The sequence below is a fragment of the Cinclus cinclus genome, chromosome 5 (genome assembly GCF_963662255.1).
Source record: "Cinclus cinclus chromosome 5, bCinCin1.1, whole genome shotgun sequence".
Lineage (NCBI taxonomy): Eukaryota > Metazoa > Chordata > Aves > Passeriformes > Cinclidae > Cinclus > Cinclus cinclus.
The window spans coordinates 6,562,158-6,583,301 of NC_085050.1; the positions used below are offsets into that span (position 1 = coordinate 6,562,158).

The 21,144-nt window shown below is 41.9% G+C and overlaps 1 protein-coding gene across 5 annotated transcripts in view; it reads right to left on the reverse strand.

Moving 5' to 3' along the window:
* Positions 1-21,144, reverse strand: part of CTBP1 (C-terminal binding protein 1) — a 234,410-nt gene that overhangs the window by 55,177 nt on the left and 158,089 nt on the right. The window contains exon 1 of one of the 5 annotated variants that reach the window (XM_062494108.1): positions 9,905-10,123. The exons of 2 other annotated variants lie outside the window; for them this stretch is intronic. In XM_062494108.1, coding sequence (XP_062350092.1) covers positions 9,905-9,944 — 40 coding nt within the window. In that variant the 5' untranslated portion in view covers positions 9,945-10,123. Of the gene's footprint in view, positions 1-9,413; positions 9,667-9,904; positions 10,124-21,144 lie in introns of those variants that run through there. 2 more of the 5 variants (XM_062494111.1, XM_062494112.1) reach the window with 2 other exon arrangements.

Below are 21,144 nucleotides of genomic sequence, written 5' to 3' on the forward strand. Positions count from 1 at the left end.
AGGAAGGCCTTTAATGGTGGAAATTACATTTTTAATTTGGAGAAAGCAAGCCCTTCAGTCACAGTGGAATGCTTTGCACAGCATTGTGTTCAGTCAAGGCACAGGCTGTCTTTTTAATAAGTGCATTTACCTTAAGCCAGGTCACAAGTGAAAGCCCACTGTCTCCCAGAGTGTTTCCGTGTGATAAAACAAGATCAAAAAGATTGACCAAGCACCTACTCAGAGCACCATTAACTAAGGAATCCTACTCTAATTTGGTGCCACTTCCAACAGATCCCAGAGTACCTTCTCAGGTAAGCTCACCATTATTTGCATGCACAGAATGCAGGGTGGGACTGGGCACAAACAAATTAAATTAATTATCCCAGGTCCCTTCTGAGGCTTCTCAAATGTGACAGAACCACCACGACCATCTGGGCTATTCCACAACCACTTGGGACATCTGCTATCACTGCCATCTCTGCTCCTCTCTCTCTTCCAATTCCCCTGGCAATAATTAGACCACATCTGCCCTAAAAGTCAGTACCTGCACTTGACTTCAGTACTCAACTAAGACTTTCAGTAACCAGAAACTTCTACAACAAACAAACAACAAAAAAACCCACAAAAAAACCAAACAAACAAAAAACCCAACCAAACAACAACACAAACCAAAAAAATAAATTTAAAAAACCCAACCAACCAAACAAAACAAAACAAAAAAAACCCACAACAACAAACCTCCAGGAAGGTGATTCAGTTCTCATGTTCTCATGTAGGACATTCAATTCCTAACACAGGTCCTTCAGTGACATTCCTTTTATAGAGAGGTACAAATCCCACACAAAGCAGCTGTATTTATATTCAAGTGTGCTTCAAAACTAGAACACACATGCCTAACAATGTCATTGCAAAGCACAAAGTAATTTGGTTTTCCTGATTCCAGAATATCTTAATGCAAATGTGAAATCAGCTTAGTACATTTAGTCCCACCTTATGTACTTTAAAAAGAGTTCAAACACGCTTGCACTGCCTTAACTAACTTGATTTAAAATCATACTTAAGTAAATGCAAGCAGTTTCCCAGGTATTATATGGCTTATTCATGGACTACTTCTTTCACTCTGCACTCCTGTGATCAAAGACATCTTAGATGTAACAGGTGAGGTTATTTACTATTTATAAAAACAATCACTGTTTAATCTTCTTTTCAGAATTAGTCTTCTAAAAAGAAAATTAATTTTTATTAATTCTCTTTGAAAATCTGAGAGAGAAGTAGATGATTTTGGACATATTTTTTTCCTGCACAAAAGAAGAAAAATCCCCTCCTGCCAATAAATCTTTAGAGCACTTCAATAGCTGCTGGAATTGTGTAAACCACACTTTGGAATATTCATCATTTCTATGAGAGAGTATCCCCAGGACAGCAAAAAACTCCCAAACTTCAATTCCAATTTCTTGGGAGTTTTTTTCTTTTCCTCCTTGACTGTGGGTGTAAGAAAATAGTTTCTATTTATGTATTTGTTAACAGATTTTTTTAATGTTTGTTTTTGGTTTTTTTTTTAACAAAGCCACAAAGCTCAGAGAAATCACTAACAGAATTTAACAGACTTAAAAAACAGTTCAGAGGGAAGACGGTAGCAAAGTTATGAAAATCAATGCAAAACTGCAATATTCACAGTTCTCAATTACCAGCTGCATGCAAGACAGTCCTTTGTACTTTCTTTATTCACAGGACTAAGAAAATACGACTCATGATTTTGGAGAGTTCCCATAATCCTGAGTCTTTCAAATGAGTGGCAGAACTTGTTCCTCAACTGCAAGTAATGAAACAAACCAATCTTTGAACAAAATTTTAGCAGAAGTGTTATCCTGCAATAACTCAGGTTTAGTGTGGATGATGCAGCCAGAATCCTTTCAATTTGTGAGCCCACTCTAACTCCCATCAATATCAACTGGAAGCTGAATAATTCAATGTCTGCAGGATCCAAATCTGCTAAGACAGGAACAGTTGTGCCTGCACCTTGCTGTTCTCCTAATTCCTACTAAAAACCTTTTCTATTTCTTCCTCGAAAGAGATGGCTCTCACTGCTGAACACAAAAATGCTGGTTTTAAATGTAGATGGCCATGAGACAAATGCCAAGAATGTTTGCACACCTCTCCATTTACAGTAAGAAGGAAAATCATCTGGATTCAAGGATTCAAAACACAACATCTTTTGAACAAAGACATGGTAAGAGAAAGCCTTGAACAGAAGTGTGCCAAATACAAACAGCATACATAAGCAGACCCAAAAGGCAATGTATTGTGAAACCTTTTAAAACTATACAATACTATAGGAATTAAGTAAACTTAAAACTCCCCTGCAATACTCTCGTCATAGCTAATTTGTTATTTCCTGTACGCTCAGTACTAACAGCACAATGGAGCCTCTATTGTGGGCCTCCTCCCACAAGCTTTTAAAAAATGCAAGACATTCTTTTTATCTAGACTGGTGTGGCTAAAATACATCGAGCTTTACACAGATAAATGGTCATTTTAGATGCTGTTTCTGCTCATAAAAATAAAAAATAACAATGTGCTGCCTGGTGGTGCTGAGTTTAAACTTCACAAAGGAGTAGGGCTGTGATGGCTAAACTGCTGACCATGGATCTCAGGCTGGGCAACACTTTAGTTTTAGGGTAACAAGAGAAGATTTCACATTGAGAACTCTGCAAATTCAACACAATTCAAATCAGATTTGAGAGTCTCACAGGAGCTGAAAAAAATGAATGAAAATTTGACAGAATTCATGGTACAAAGCAACTTAAGTATTCACTGCAAGTCTTGATTGAGGGTGAAGGTAGTAAGTCCTTTAGGTGCAAGTAATTAGTTTATGGAGGTACTAAAAATTGATATTGCATACTTTTTATCTTAAAGGATCCTGAAAGATAGCACAAACCAACCAAAATGAACAAGACTTTCTTGTAGTAGCAGAAATGAATTAGAGTAATCCTGGCTCAGGACAGGCTGGGAAAAACACACAACCAGCACAGACAGGACTCTTAGTATGCAGGAGAGAATTTAGTGGGGATGCAAAATAAAACTTAAAATACTGCAGTGGCTTTGATCAGCACCTTAAGGACATTCCTTAGTAAAAAAGTATTGTGTTAAAATGGAATTAGCTGCCCAGTTCCAGTCAGCATGGGAACGCATACAACACTGAATTACTGAAGATCACTTCTCAGTAACCCTGACTATATGAATGGAAAAATCAACGACATGAGAAAGGCTGTGATACACATTAATACTGTTCACTGAAGCACCAGACACACATTAAGATGGCTGGTAGACCACAAATGTGAAAACGCTCATTACCCGGTTGAAAATAAACAGATTAACATATCTGGTACAACACATTAAAGTGAAAAAATATTTAAGTATCAGTTAAAGAGTTTGGAGACTGGCTTGTGGTTATCTCTGCTAAACACTTTTGTCCTGCATGACTCTGCAAAGACTCAAGCTATGCACTCAGCAACAGACAAACTGGCTGCAACCATCTAATGAAATTTGACTCATCTGGGAATCCTGATGAAGTGCTCCACACCACTGATTCTGCTAAGCCATACATTTTCCCTGCAGGATTGAGAGTGCTGCAAATACACAAAAAGCAGCATCAATTTTAGACTGTTTGGCTTAAAACAGAAGGTTAATTCTGAAAACCCATATTCAGGTAAAAATACCACAGAAGCCAATGGAAACTTTGCAATTATAAATTAAAGGAACGGGGATCTGCATCAATGGCATAGTCATTGCCATCTGTCGGCCCCCAGCAGCACCTCTTGCTGACTGTAGGTCTGACTAAGAGCTGCCTGGGGCAGCTCTCTCTTCCTACAAACCCTCCTGCACATCAGCCCAATCCAACTGGAGAGCACACATCCTGGTACAGCTCTTTTCTGGCTCATTCTCCCAACTTCTGACTCACCCAAAGGCTACGATGACATTTTGCAGAGTGGGGAAAAAAAAAAAAAAAAATCTATGCGTAGCAGCAGATAATGAAAATCTACTGCATTGCTGCTTCTTCCCGGCTCTTTTCTGAGCTCTGCCTGGCCAGGGCGCTGTCTGAGCACGCTGCAGGACAGCCCACCGGCCATTCCTCTGCCTGGCCAGGCACACAGGGCTTCACAGTACACAGGGCACGCTCCTGCCAGAGGACAGGAATACAGCTTGATGGCAATGCGGCAGGGACTGCCTGGGAGAGTCCCGTTTGCCATTCCTGCTGTCATCACGTGGGAGCCACGGGCTAATTCCTATTGAACACACTCGGAGGGTGGGAGAGAACAATCTGCCACATGGCAGCGGCAACAGCAGCGAGCCCAGTTTTCAGAGGTTCTGACATGAGCAAAACTGAAAGCAGGACCACTCTCTTCTGCTGCCCCAAGAGCTCAGCTTTCCTAAACCACTACCTGCTGTGGTTAGACCCAGCCACGGCTGTCCAACAACCTGTGGGTGAGGGCTACATCCCTCCTGCACAAAACCAGACGCATTCAGGTAAATGTGCACAACACCGGGCTGCCCACCGTGGCTTCCCCAACTACAGACATTTCTCACTTCAGAAGGTCACGCGTGAACCAAGCACAGAAGGTGCCAAAGCAACGCCTGCTTTGAAAGGCAGCAGAAGTCATGCTCTTGTCATGTTCCACACGGCACTGTGAGAATTCACTGCTATTAAAGCTTTCAGCACATCCCGCCAGGACAGAACTCCCGCCCCCCTCATCACAGGGTGTGCCCGTGTCCCACAGCCAAAGATGGAATCTAGCAAAAAATAGTGGTGCTGTTCAGGAAGAGCTTTAGAGCACATCCAACAATACAGAGTTTGGGCTGCACACAGGAATCTGGAACTGTGACTCAAGTTAAGTAAGAAATGTTTCCCTGCTTCCTTTTTTTTTTTTTTTTGAGTTGGCATCAGAGCTCCCCTAAATAGACCAAAAGGAGATGAGGGGTAAAGTGGTGAGCTCTGGCACACAGGCAAAAAGCGTGAACGACTTCCACTGCAGACTTATGTAACTTTGCTGGTGGTGACACAACTCGCTGAAGGGTGGTTTAGGCACAGATAAGGGACATCCACTGACCTGTAAATAGAACTGTTGAAATATGCCTTAAAATGCCTCACGTAAAGCAAAATTATATAATCACATTACCTCATGCTTTAATACTGAGACAACAAAGGCTTCATATGCAGCAGAAATAAAAGCTTGCTATTAATACCTCGACTTCAGAATTAGCTGAACAATTGTCCCCAGTCCCCAGGGCCAGCTTTTTCTGCTTTCTGCAGAAAGGGATTCTGCATAGAATCCCTTCTGGCTGACTAACCTGGCAGGTATACTGCATGGAAGTTCCTTTAAAAGCCCCTTGAAAAAGGCAGTATAAAAAAAGATGGAAATACAAAGATGAGCAATACTCACCCAAAATAAATACCAGCACAAAATATGCTATTATATTAACTACACTTAGTTCAAAGGAAAAAAAAAAGTCAATTTTCAATTACGTTGATTAGACACAAATTGGATAATTAGCAAATAGAATAATAATAATAATAATAATAATAATAATAATAATAATAATAATAATAATAAGGGAAACATTATATGTTTGAAATGAAGTCACAAAAATATTCCAGAAGAGAGAACAAGCTAATTCATAACCTTCCTCAAAAATTAATTACTCATTCTGCTACAGTAAACATAAACACTTTATGTTTTGCATACTAGAAAACAACCTATTCATCTAAGGCACAGATGTTCTTCAGAAGAGATTCTTTTAAGCAAGTTTTGTTTTTTTTTTTTTAAATTTAATTTTACCTTGTGGATTTATTTTTTTTAATTATTATTTCATTATTGCCAGAATACCCATAGAGGTGAAGACCCAGGTTAAGGCAGGCATCCATCCTTGGGCTGTCTTTAGAGGGCAGAGCCTGTAACCACAGGCTGGGGAATCTAGATCCAGATCTTCCCATCTCAATGCACCACAGATCACAGCTACCAGGTGGCACAAATTAGAGGAGCACAGGGACCGTCTCCTCTTCCTTGAGGAACCAGATAGCTCTCTGGTCATGTTCAAAAACAATCTGAAGTTTCTGCCCACTTCAACCACCAAACCAAAGCTGAACACCAAAGTGCCTCAAAAGATCCAAAAGCATCTAATCTGGGGACTCTCTACGCCTTCTTCGCGTCATGAACAATTTGGGATGCTTACTCCATTTCCCTTCCCCACACACCAGTTTCAGTCAGCCAACACACTCACATGTTGCCAGATTCCCAAAACACCCCGATCACATTAATCATTTGGGGAGATGGGCTGAGCATTACTGTGCACTGGAAAAGATCCTGTTGTAATCCCAGCTCAGAGATCCTAAACCGCCTTCCACAACTGAAACGCCGCCAGTTCTCCCAGAGGAACACTGGCGAGGGAGCAAAGGGTTACATTTCAGCAGGAAATGTTCATTTTAGATTTATCAGTAACACATGTCTTGGTGATCAATTCACAGACTAAAATGAATCATCATCTTTGCTCTTGAGGCAACAGGGGAGAAAAGGACCCAAAACTGGAAATCTGTCCCCCCTGACTGTAAATCCTTTGCTCCCCTGTCTGGGAGTGAGAAAGCACGTGCAGCTGAAGAACTAAGGCTAAAGGCCTCTGTAATACAACTTTTATCCTCACCTTAAATTTTAGGACATGTATTAAAAGTGTAACTTCATCTCTACTCTCACACTAAATAAATAATTATGGGGCCAGGAGGTAAGAGAGCCTCAGAGGAGGCTGCTATGCTGCTGCACTGCCAACTGCTCTGGGATTTGAAAGCTTGACACATGCTGGAGTATCACCTCATCAATGTTCCCAGCTGGCTTGGGAAGCAAAAACCTGACTACTACTCTTAAAGGCGGGTCTCTCACACACAGCAGCCAAGTGCTCCAGATAAGTGTCAAGAAATACAGTTATTACAAACGCATGGTAAGTCAAAACAAAATGGCAACGAGAACTTTTAGCCCAAAACATAAGCACAGTTTCAAGTTTAGTGTTGCATTTCACATAAGAAAATTAAAGACCACGTTGCTTTTCAGCATCTTGGCTTAAAAGATATTCAGATCTGTGCCCTTCTACACACTTACTGCTGCTCAAACTGTTTTCTGGTAAAAAAAGCTTTTTTATTTTTTTTTGTTCTTACATATTTACAGTATTCACGTAAAAAAAAAAAAGATACTCTGGGAGAATGCCAGTTTTCTCCCCAAAAGGGATGACCCAGCCTAGTCAGTGATCTGCAGTAGATGCTCTTATTTGCTAATGAGGGATAGACTTGATGTTACAAAATGCTGGCAAGTCAACTACTGTATCTGTATGATAACACTTCACAGTATGCAACCCAATCCTAATCTCTGGGATCACACTTTGGGCTAAGAGCTGCAACTCTGTTTACACTGCAAATAACACAATAGCTCTCAGAAAGGGAGAGATTAATAACTTGAAGGATCATACATTTTCAACAAAGGGCAGACACTATTTTATCTTTATGATGCAGAAGGACAAGTCAAGAGGTAACTAAACTGACAAGCATAAGGGCACTTGTAATTTGTTTTATCATGCTATCAGAATTCCACAGGATGACAAAGTATCACAGCATATACAATATTTACAATGAGGAGCTTTCTACACCAGTGTACTGTGTGCTCGGAAGCTGCACGCTCCAGCTATTCCTTAACTACAAACGACAACACTCAACTGCAAAATTCACAAAGGTGACTGGAGTAGTTTCATTCCAAAATAGCAGTTTCATTGACTAAACTCTTCTACTGAGCATGACTGCAGCAGTTCTCAGAATTATTGCTATTTTATTTGCCAATTCAGTAATGAACACACTCCCTGATGGAGAAACACTGAATCTGTGTTATTTGGGGGAGGGGGGCACGGGGGCTGTGTTCACAGAAGGACAGAAAACACACCATTGACTCTGAACCAATTCACACCCATCAAACAAGCACAGACATACTAAATTCATGTCCCAAGTATTATTCCTTATTAACAATGACAAAAAGGAAGTAACAATTTGACTCTCTCACCTTCTCTCATCTGTTTATGAATTGCAGCCACCTCATGAACACCCATTTCTTGTTCAGGGTGGAAAAGAGGCAGGCTGGGGGCAGAGGGTTGCTCCGTTTCCTTTTGGTTTGAAATACACCAGTGAATTGCCAATGGGCAAAATATTTTGTCACTACCTCACTCTGGGGAAGGCTGACATAATAACAAACTGAAGAGGATGCTATCTGTCGAACATTAAGGAATTCCAATATTGAAATCTTGCTGCCTTTGGGGGTCAATAAAGAGCAACATTATAAAATACACTAAAGTTAGCAGTTTGGGCTGCTAATTTTACATGCCTGCTTCACCAACGCACAGCTAAAAATAGATAAAACAGATAAGAGCACAGAACAAAGAGATGCACTGGACAATTATCTTGCTGCTAGCAGTCCCATTTATACTCATCTTTTTAACCCTTCCTATTTATAAAAGAAACAGATTTTTAAAATATTACTTAATGCAATCTCAATATGAAATTATAAAATAGTGTTTTCTTTTTCTTGGTATTTTCTTGCTCCCTTCCTAGTAGGACAGAATAATGAGATTTAAAGTATTTTAATAAGGGCATCAGGCTACTTGCCAAGGGGCTCGAATACTAAATAAGAATATTTACATCTTTTAAGACCCTGGAGGAGGAATCAGTGCAATGCATTCGACACACATACACACATCACAAATATCACAGTTAATTTTAATTCACTGCAAAAGAAAGTACACACTCACTTCAGTTTATTAGGCCTCATTATTTTCAATGAGGCTAAAGGGATGATTATCTTTAGCTGCTCCAATGTGGCCTAAAAGCAAACGTTCTTCCTGTTAAGGACAACATTTACTAAAACCTAAGGCACAGTGAAATTGTTCAATTTAACTTACAACAGGTGAAATTTTAAAATCAAGCACTGCTAACAATATTTTCTACCATTACTCTGTCCAGCTCGGTTCTATGACTTAAATCCTGACTTTCGAATTTAATTTTTAGAGGAAAACAAAGCAGCATAGCAGTCTGACTCATATCTACACTGTAAACAGGCTTATTCTGTCCTTTGTAGCCTTCTTTTGGTAAAATTTGCTTACAAAATGATAATCCTTATAAACAGAATCGACATTCTGTCTCCTTATGTCTGGGGGCAGGAAAAAAAAATCACCTTCAGATTAACACGACAATTCATGTCAGGCAATTCCGGAGGCACATCGGTAACATCACTCTGTGCATACTATACATGTTATCTTAAAAAACAACAGCATAAATGCATGCTTAAAAAAAATAAAGGAATGGGAAGGAAAGAAAGAAACAAATTGAGATTTAGGGTGAAGAGCCTTACCTCTGACACACAACCCGTCCGCAGCTCTGCCAAAACCATCCCACCAGCCAGGCCTTAAGCACTTTTTAATATCAATAAAACGCCGCTTTTAAACTTCCTGTTTATCCAAACACCGGCCCAGCTTTCCCTGCAGCTCGGAGCCGGCACCACGATCCACAGGGGGAACCCAACACCCCAAAACCATCCCGGGGGGACCCAACACCCCAAAACCATCCCGGGCGCAGCTTTTAGCGCCCTTTGAGTTTGGTACTTCGGGACGATTCGCACCCCCCGCCCCTCGTTTTTATTTCCCTTTATGTTTTCACCCAGCCTCAAAAAGCAGCCACCGGACAAAGTTGCGCGGGCTCGGCGGCCGCCAGGGCAGCCCCTCATCCCGCGGCGGGGCCCGGAGCGGCCGTGACGGGCACACAAAGCGCGGTGGTGGCGGCCGCTCGTGTGTGTCCCCCCCCTCCGCCCCGCACCGCACCGCGGCGAGCAGGCCGGATGGTTACCTAGAGGCAAGCCCTTGTTCAGGAGGTGCGAACTTCCCATGGAGGCGCCGCGCTCCGTCCGCGCCCGCCGCGGGAAGGAGGAGGAGGATGAGGACGAGGAGGATGCCGGGGGGCAGCGCCGCTCGGAGCCGCCGCGGCAGCCGCGGCATATGGCGGCCGCTCCGTGGGCGCCCCCGAACTGAGCGGCGCCTCGGTGCGCGCCCCCGCCGCCGGGCGCGTCCCCACCGCCGCCGCGCGCACGCGCGCCCGCCCGCCCCCGCGGAGGGAGGGGCGGGGTGGGGCGGAGAGGGGAGCGCGGGAGGGGAGGGGGGGGAAACGGCCGCTGCCGCCGCCGCTGCGCCACCCCCCAGGTTCGATCTCCTGGTTCTAGGCGGGCGCCGAGACGAACGAGACAGCGGGGCGGGCGAGCCTGGGTCGGCCGCGCGTAGCGAAACCGAGATCTGCCCCGGGACGCGATGTCGCCGCTGCTTTGTTTTGGTTTTGTTCGGTTTGGGTTGTTCTAACTTCGGCAAAGTTAACCCCGGCTGCGTTCACGGTCGCGGAACGGGTCAGGCTGGCAGGGACCACAGCGGGTCGTCGGGTCCAAGCTCCCTGCTCGGACAGTGTTTTCCCAGAGCGCGTGGCTCAAGAGTGCATCCAGACGGGTCTGGAGCATCTGCAGGGAGGGAGACTCCGCACCCTCTCTGGGCAGTGCATTCCACGTGCAGCCCCTGCTCAGGACGGCTCTCCCCCGTGAACTCCCTGCCTATCTATCGCTGCCTGCCCGCTCCTGGCACGGCACCCGAGCACCAGCACTTCTGCTGTTTCGCTGTATTTGTGCTTCGGCTAAGGCTTTTCCCTCACGAACTAACAGGAATTAAAGCAAATAAAGCCACGACGCTCTAATTTTACACCGGTGCTTCCTCGATCCGCCCTGAGGAGCCCCAGAACTAACCCCGCGCTCTCCGCAAGGTCGGCACGGCCGCGAGCGGGGACAGCTCTTAGAGAAGGAGCAGCGAATTGCCGCAGCCCGGTGAATCCAAGGCCGATTTCTGCCCCACCGGGATGCTCCCATCGCGCCCACGTGGCCGCGGTCCCTCGGGGTCACCCCACGCCCGCCATGCCCTCCCCGCCCCAACAGCGGCGGCGGCGGCCGACGCGAACCAAAGCGGTGGCGGCGCCCCCGCGGCCGCTGGGTCGGCTGACGGCGGCCCCGCCCGGGCGCGGTGAGGGAGAGGCGGCCGCCATGGCCCCTCCGCCTCCTGCCCCGCGGCTTTTCTCTCCTCAGCGCCCGGAGCTCCGCTCCAGCTCTCCCAGAAACTTTCACTCTACTGGCACGGCCGCCCCTTCCTCCTTCCCAGGCGCGGGCGGGAAGCGGAGCCGCGGCCGTTCACTCGCCCGTCCCCACCCACAGCCCAGCCCAGGCCGGCAGCGAACATCCCTTCTCTCTGGGCTTTTCCAGAAATAAAATGATCGTTTCCTGTCAGCGAACAGCCCCAGCATCCTTCAGGGACCCGGACCCCCTCGGATAAAGTCAGAGACTCCTGGGTAGCAAACAACAGCAATTCACTGGGAGAACGGACAGGGCTGTGGATTTCCCCCCGGGCTTTTTTTGGGAGTTGGTTTGTCTAGGAGGGGAATATTTGAAGCCAGAGGTTATGAAGGGTGGTTTCAGCCTCCGAGCTGTGTGGATTTCAGGAATCCGTTCAGGGCACAAGTCAAGGATTTTAGCATACAGGCAGCCTTCAGCAGCTTGGCTCCAGCTCCCTAATAACTTGTTTTCCCCCATCATTTCCCAGGCAGTGTCCCTTTCATGGGATTATCCACCGGGATTGGGAGGTGATTCCCAGGACGTTTATGCAACCCCTGACTTATCTCCATTTTCCTCCTGTATTCCTGGGAAAGCCTTTTGTGGCTCAGCACAGACGTCTCAGACATCCCTCAAAGAACAGTTTCCCTGAATTCTCACTGTGCATCACTAGGGCAGCAGCTAGCCAAGCGCCTCATGTGGGGTTTGTATAAATAAATTTGGGTTTAATCACTTTAAAGTGGCTAACCACTTTATTGCCATTTATAGATGTTAGCAAATATAAAAACACATACATATCAAAGCTCTAATGAGAAAATAATTATTTTTTTCTCCCTCGCTTCTTCAGTTGCCATGTGGCAAAGTATCACGAATGAGCATTAAGGGGGTCAAACACGCTTAAACCACAAGAGAAATATCTGTGAATACCAATATGGAAATGAAAATCTCCAGAAAAAATTACTAGTAGAAAAGGGGGAAAAAACCAAACATGAAATTAAGAATTCAGTTGCATTTTTTAAAAGAGAAACATAAACAGATCCAGGCACTGCGACCATGTCCTTGGTGGGGTTACATGACTGGGCAAATGTTTAGATCTAAACTGGAACTGCTGCTCCAGGGAGGGAGGGGAGTGTGGCACAAAATATTATGACAAGGGGAGTGCTCTAAGTGAGGATAAGTTGGCATGATGAACAGATGGAGGATTCAATAACAGGAGGTTATTAATACTGCAGTTTGGTATTCTCTACGCTACTTCATGAAGGGATTCATATGCTTGCTCTTTTTCCTTTCTGATTGTACACAGACCGAACAAATACACACGCTGTAGGTAACAGGGGACTCAGTTACTTCCTGGCACACCCATCACAAGTTCATGTTTCCTGGGAAAAATATCATGGGCTGGATCCTCAGCTGATGCTGACTGGACCAACAGTGTTCCCTCCAGCAGGAGCAAGTCGAGTTGCACCTGCTGAAGGAAAGAGGTTATCTGACCCCAACTCCCCAAAAAGGCGGTCTCTTTACAAAAGGTCTCTCCACCCTGCTCCACAGCTGCCACAAGGCACCTGCTCTCAAGAGTAAACTATGCAAACTCTCAGGATGGAAAAGAACATGAAATAACTCAAGAGAAATCCAAGTTTTCTTTCAGAACACAATGCAGTGCTCTTTCTGCTTAAGAAAATGCAGCTCATTTTTTCCCAAATTCAGCCCTCCTCCTCTGCATGGCTGTCAGTGGCCTAGTTTGGGACTGGACATGAGAAAATCCACAAGCAGACCAGCTGCCTCCAGCCAAGTCTCCGGTTGCCCCCATCCGTTTTGCTTCCTGCTTTCTCCAGCAGCTCGCCTCTGGATCACCTCACATTCAGACAACTTCACAACATTTACACTATAGCTCACACAGCTACAATACCAGTACACCTTTCACAAAACCTAACAATCCCCATCCTCTTATTGCATTTGGGCACTGCTGTTACTGCAACCTCTTTTTTCAGCTGTAACACAGCTGAGTGTCTTCTGTGCCCTGCACTAAGAATTATGGCATTTTTCAAAGCCTCCAAACTGTTTCTTGGCTTAAGAGTCAGCTGGAGGAGCACATGTGCTGCAGAGCAAATACATTGTTTTAAGTGTATCTGTTAGCAGCCACATGTATAATTTACGTACAAGTTTTATCCCCCTCAGAATGGACAATCAGAAGGGCATGACCTTGGGCTTTGACAAATTCAGTGCATTAGGGTTCACTATCTTTAGCAGATGTGACTTTGAAGATACTGAAAGTGGAAATTTTTCTGTTTTACTGCCTAAGCAATGATCCAAGATACATGTTGAATGTTTTCTGAAATAAATAGTGAGTTTTGGCAATTTTCTTACTCAAAGATACCACTACTGTGTGCTTAAAGATTTTCCTTGGTTTGTCACAGCCGTGTGTGCTGGTTCTTTTATGCATGATTTTGCTTTGTTATCAAACAGACGTCATTCATTGTAACAGTTGTTAAAGCCATAAATTTAAAAACTTTATGCATTTTTAATCAAAATGCGAGATTATGTTTCAATGGAATATCTTAAGTTTTGTCAACATTAAATCTTGCAGATGCTATTAGGAGATCTTAGGAGAGATTTATGTCAGAAGAAAAGAATGGTTGAATAAAGCAGGCCCAACATTTAACCTTCATCCTACAATAGGTTGTTTAAATGTATAATCAAACTAAGTCAATTCAATTTATTTAAAATCTGCAAAGAAAACTTTGTTTGGATTTAAATATTTCCTTAATTCTTTCTTTTATATCCTGAAAAACATTTGTTTATATAACACGCACAGAGATCAGCCTACTTTGATTTTGCAATTGTGTCTTTTAATTACAGCTTTTTTTTGGTTATAACTTCCTCTAGTGTGCAACTTCCCACTGCAAGAAGTTAATGCTTTCTGGTTCATGTGAAAGTCATTTTGGAGAAAAATCTTCTGCAGGTTCTGAGAGGAAAATGGGGAAAAAAGAATAATTGACTAAAGAGAAACACCTCATCTTTAAGAAACTGTGGTCATTGCAAGTGTGAAATAAAGTAGAGGACCTTCATCTACTGTTAGAAAGAAGGTGAAGGATCAAAGTAGTAGATTAAAGTTCCACTTAATGAACAAGAAGTTCAGCTGTGTCAAACATTCAAAATAATTTCTGAAATGCCAAATGTGCATTGCTCCTTTCTCAGAATGGAACAGCTCTACTAGCTCTGTGCTGGAAATACGAAGTGAAAAAGCTTATAGAGCTGAATGAATGGAAGAATAAATTCCACTTCAAACCACTGAATACAAAAAAACCTCTCTCCTCTGATGTCATCTGTATTAAGTGACTAAGGGATTTTATTCTTGATCTCACCCTCTTCATACAAGTGCTAAAAACATAAGAACGAGGGTGGAATTAAATCCTCTGCATTTTCTGGTTGTCGTGAAACAAAATGTATTATTTTCCATGTAGTCAGGAGGAGTTACCAGACCATCTCCAGGACAGTCTGTGTTCTGGCTGAAGAGAAAAATAAGATAGAGACGAACAGCAGAAGAAATCTATCAAGAACCATTAGTGGATGTCAGCCATTGTCCATCTGTTCACAGTAGAATAAATCCAGACCTGAAGGAACAACTGCAACCTGCCCCATATGGCTCGCTCCCTTCTGTGCTGGCAGGGCTTCTTTGGGGATTTGACATTGGATGAGGTAAAGGAGAAGCAGCACAATCTGTGTTCCCAGGAATGAGCAGCCAATTAACATGAAAGGACAAAAAATGGCTTAATGACCCAGGGAAGGTTTTCTCCTCCTCACCCTGTCTGAAATCTTGGAGTGCATTCAAACTGTGTAAATTGTAGAGTTACTACACTGAGGGTCCTGCTTTTAATGAAATCTTAAAAATTTACATTTAGCTACTAACAAAATTCTGTGGACAGTGGGTATCCCTCACTTGGTGAGACCATGGATCCAGTTGTCTCCCAAAGTGTTAAAGAAGGCATTTAGAACATATTACACTCACATTCCATTAAAAATTATAATGCAGTATGCTTTAAACATAATGAACCAGCATAACAACATTCTGCATTTACTTTTATAGAACTGGATTATTGAGTAGTAATTTACCTCTCAAGTTTTAAATCAGTCTGGGCCTGGTCATGAAGCAAAGTGCTATTTTTTAAATGATTAAGGGAAGTAGGCTCTGGCCTATGCAGAACAGTTATGAAATCTGACTGTCTCTTTAGAATTATAATGAGAACCAGATATTCTTTATAATGCTGCATTCTGCATGCAAAAAAACAAGATCTACATATTAAGGCCAGCTGAAGGGTTCAAAACCCACAAGTCTGGAGTAGATTCAATAACCTGTTCGGTGGTGGTAGATTCACAGGTAATGTGGAGCATAATGAACCATCCAATGGCCTAAACAGAACCAGTGGATGTCCTGACTGAACTTGCTACTGTGGGTGTGTCTTACTGAGCTGCAGTGTCATTTTCACTCTAGTGTCCTCCACCTCCTCTTGAGTTCTAACACACTTGGCATCTTATTTTTGTCAGAACTGCACAACAAGTAGCCAGGGGAAAAAAGCAAAAGTTGTATCAGAGATAGTTTCCAAGTTCCTAAACTATTACATTTGCATTTGTGACCATTATTCATTCACTAGGTGGCATAGAAAGCATCATTCTTCCTTGTTTCAAATATGCACAAGACTGAGGAAGCCCTCAAGAAAAATTAAACAAATATGAAATCAAAGACATATCTCACTAAGAATTCAGCTAGAGACTTCGCTCTGAAGCTAAGCAAAAGTCTTACCCATCTGAAAAACCAGCAAAGATACTAAAGGATGAAAAAAGCAGCATGGTGTTACATGAAAATGTCCATTTGCTGTCATGGACCTTAAGCACAACCATGCACTGAGATTATGACATTTATGACAATGAAATGAACTCTCCTGCTTTGTCAAATTTACTTGGGATGATAACAAGTTACCAGTCTTGAATTTCATCCTCTTCAAAACTGAGCACTGCTTTGTATCACCATGAAATACTAAATACTGCACTACCAGCACTCCACTATCACCTACTGCTAAGATAAGACAGTGGTTCATCAGTGAGGAAAAAGTGACCTCTAGTGAATCTTCACACCAGCTCCTGAGACACCTCCCTGGCTCTCTCTGACCGGTCACATCCTCTCCAATTAAAATCTGATCATGCTGCACCTCAACACCAGTCAGCAGCTGCACCCCATCAGTCAAGCACTTCAGGTACCTTCAGTAATCCACACTGTGCACAGCAGCTGTAACAAGCAACAGAAGACATTAGCACATTGAAAAACCTCAAAACGTTTATCTGAACACAGTAAAACCTGCCCACTGATAATGGTTGGATAATTTAACAGACTGCAACAAAACATGCGAGATCTACCAGGAGGTTAAAACTATTTAATTTGACTTTAAAAGTAGTATATCCAGAGGATTTGTAAACAAAACGAGAAAAACATCCTATTAAATATGTCTTAAAAGTACCAGTGTTAAGTGTTCTTTGCACTCAAAGAAAGCAAGAAAATTAGAGTAGAGAAGAACAGTAAGCAAAGAGATGGCCAGGGAAAATCAATTCCATACTTACAACATACAGAACAATATACAGGCTAGGAAATCCATTACAGTGAATGGTTGATGGTTTTAGAACAGTAAGAAGAAACTAGAAAGGTTTTATGTGTAAAACACATACCCCATTAGCCAAAGAAACATATTCCATGTTCTCTGCCTCCATATACGTGGCAACACACTAATATTTTTAACCTTGTCCTAATACATGTATCCTTTTCTAACAAGAATCTATAGGAAGATATTGAGAAGCCCACATTTTTTCTTTTATTAAACCAAAATACTCTTGTGCAGCTTTTTTACTTCCTGTTCTCAAGACTTAAAACTGAAAAGCTGAAAAGTAAACTGCAAGAAATCCTTATCCCTATGCAAGACTTCCAAAATACAATTCAGATCCATAAGGGACACCAATTTATGTGATTTACAGAGTAATGTAAAAAAACCATATATATATATATATATATATATATATATATATATATTGAAAACACTCCCTTTATATAGCTGAATAATGAGAGAGCAGTGTGTTCTCCTAGCAGAAAGATCACAGTACTTATATTCATGTAACACAGAATTTCACTACAGAAGCAAAGGCGATTCAAAGAGGTGATAATCAGTATCAACAGATTTACTGCTATTTGAGCTGATCTTTACTGCCAAATACTCTGACTTACAGACTAAGGCAGCATTGAGCACTATGATAGGATGGTATTATTTAAAGATTAATGGATAAACTTTCCAAAGGCCTTATCATATTACATGAAGAAGATACTGCAGAGAGAACACATCTCGTGAAAATGTTTGCTAAATCATTGTCTTTTTAACGGTTCAACTCCTCTACACAGGAAAACGCCATCTGACAGAGATGTTTTGTTCAATTTGTATCACAGCACAGCACAACTCTGGTCCTACAAGTGCCTTCTGGGAACTCCATCATCTCACAACAACCATTCCTCTCGACACAGAAGGATCACTGGTGCAATTTTAAACACAGCTCTTTTTGTGCCAGGCAGGCATCGGCAAGGTGGCTGGGCTGACACATCTGCAGCGTCTGTGGTTCACAATGGCACTGTGGAAAGCCCACGAAGAGCTCAACCTGAGCCATAAACAGAATTGTTTGAGATCACTGACTGCAACCATTAACCCAGCACTGCCAAAGCCACCGTTACACCATGTCCCCAGGTGCCACATCCACATGTCTTTTAAATACCTCCAAGGACAGTGACTCAACCACTGCCCGGGGCAGGCTTTTCCAATGCTTGGACAGCCTTTCCATGGAGAAATTTTTTCCTGATATCCAATCTAAACCTCTCTGGTGCAACCTGAGGGCACTTTCTCTTGTCATGTCACTTGTCCAGGCCCTTCCCTTATCCCCAGAGTGAGTCACCCTGTCACAGAAGGAGATCAGGTTGGTCAAGCAGGACCTGCCTTTCACAAAGCCCAGACTGACAGGGCTGTAGTTCCCAGATCCTCCTTCTGGCCTTTCTGGTGGATGGGCGTCCTATTTGCAAACCCGCAGTCCCCAGGGACCTCCCCAGTGAGCCAGGACTGCTGGTAAATGATGGAAAGTGCCTTGCAGAGCAAAACAAACAGCATCAAAATTAATTCTATGACAGTTTTGAAAGGTAAATTTCCTGGAACAGAGTAGTGAGTAGAAGAGGACTTGGAACGTTATGTACCTATTGAAAGCAGGTTCAATTAATGCACACCATGTTGCATATCCTGCTTTTTTCTTTTTTTTCCCATTTATTTCATCAAGACAATTAATTGGTTTCTTAACATATGCTGTTTTTTCATGAAACAGGGTATCTTATACTGCTTTTATGTAATGAACTGTTATTTTTCACTACACTGATTTGCCATCTGAATTACAAGATCACAAATAACACAGTAAACATTAAAAATCTGCAACATTGATGCAATCAACAATTTTTAAAGTTTTCATCTTTATCACATAATTCCAAGGAAGATTTTAAGGTATATAAAGCCTATTTTTCCCTTCAAATTTTTACGGTTTCTTTGAGTCCTATATAATTATATGAACATCTGAAGGGTCCCTGATATCAGAATACTCTTTTATTAATTTGTATTATTTTATGTATCTGGAAGAATGATCATAGTGCAGGCTTGTACATCAGCACAGGAAGAAGAAAGTTCAGCAGACATAGAAAAAAAGGGAAATACTTCTATGCAAACAGATTGGGTTCTTAATTAAAATGATTTGATACGCCTTATGAACAGTGCAAGTTATATCACAGATGATGAAGTTACCTTAGGAAAAATGTACTTTAAATTAACTACTGGAGGCTAAAGACAACTGAGCTGTAATAATAAGAAAATGTATATAGATAAGTTATAAATAATTAATTCTCTTTTTCTGAAAGACCTGGAAACAAATGGGAACACGCTGTGTATCGCTGTTCTGTGCTGATCTCTAACTGAAGTGGCTTCCGAGACCCGTGACCCAGAAAGGTTAAAGTTTGTGTCTTTCCCAGAGGCTGCACCTCTATGATTAACATTACAGAGAAACCCACATCAGAAAGAGCTATCACAAGAGAGGAATGAACAATAATTCACGGAGATAATAAATAGTCAAAGGAGAAGAAGAAAAACAACCCTACTTTGGTTCAATGAGTATTCTGAATATTTTTCCTTTTATGCATCATAACTGTAACTTTTACTAAATACAAGGTACTGAAGGAGACGATTTGTTTGTTTCTTGAGGTTTTACAATCACAAGCAGAATTAAGTGTTCCCAGTCTATTCCTGAATCTTTCTTGACAAGAGATTTCCAAATGTACTAAAATCTATGGATGTTTTCAGACGCAGACAGATGTCTGAAAGGCCAGAGGCTGAGGTCATCAAACTCATCTCATCTGTGACCTAAACTTAGTCTCTTGGCTCTCTTATAGGAAAAACAAAAAAAAAAGAAAAGAAAAAAAAAAGGGCAGGGGAAAGGGAAATGATTGAAGGGAAAGGACACAAAAAATTGTTTACTAATTTATTTAAATTATTTTTCTAGTTAACTTTTAATCTAATAGCACACACACAGTTCGGTAATATAAAAACCAAGATGATGCACATTGAGAAGATATATAATATAATATAAACTTGGTCATCTATCATTAACTGCTCCTCACAGCCGAATTATTGTTTATGGCATTATTAGCAGTCAACTGTCTGTTATTTTCTGCACATTTAACCAACCAGATTTTCAAGAACCCACATTTAAATCTCATTTCAAAGGCCATTTTACTGCACTGAGTTAAATTGCTTAAATTTATATGTATTTTACATAAACCTTCATTTATCAACAAACAGCTCAATTTCTTGGTTCTTGAAACACTCAAAGAAAAAAAAGTACCATGCTGATGCTGACATCATTTTGGCTGCTTAAGGGAAGATAAAATTGGGTCTCTCAAAGCTGCAGGCAAAATACTACAATGGATAACAAATATTCCTTGTGTATACATGATTGGAACGGCTGTCTCCATTGGGCGCTGACTGTACATTGTGGAGCACAGAATGGATTCTGAGAATATTTTATTGTTAGAGTCAGCTCATGTGGACATGCAGCATGCAAACAGTTTATTTCACAATTGCTGCTACCTGCTCCCTGACCCCAGAGATGCTTTCTTGCTTAAAACAACCATCAAACCTCCAAAACACTACAGAAATCCACCATGTAAATAAATAAATAAATAAATATACTCATGGAACAGGGGTCTATTTAGAAAAAAAGGAAAGATTCAGTGATGGTAAATTTTCTGAATCTTTTTCCCTCTGATGGCTGCAGGGTAGTCTAAATTTTTACATATAATCCACTGTTAGGATCAACACTGTTTCTGTTCTGCTCTTAAAAAAAAAAAAAAAAAAAGAAAGAAAGGAGAAAAGAGGTTTTGCACAGGAGCATTAATAGTTCCACTTGCCCTGTGGCAAATGGGGAAAATATGTCAATGTGAATTACTGTACTGTCTCCATGGATCAAGATTTCTCTTAGTGCTTTCAAAATTCCACTAACAGAAACAATTGCTAAGAGCATTTGCTACTTAGTCTGCTACGCTGGAATCAAATAAGACCTTAGGATCAACTAATGCTAAAATATTATCTTCTATATTGATTTTCTCTCCCTACATTAACTGAGGGAAGCAAGAGCTAAATAATTTCAGCTGGAAAGAACAGTCTATTGCTCTAACAAGGACATCCAAAGAACTTAAATAATCTAGATAATTGCAAAATAGATTTTTGAGCATCTTACACTACCAGAAATGTAAGACTATCACAGTATAATTCTACTTCTTTCTGACCCAAAAAACTTGTACTATATATATGACTCACTACATGGTAAAATGCAACATCTC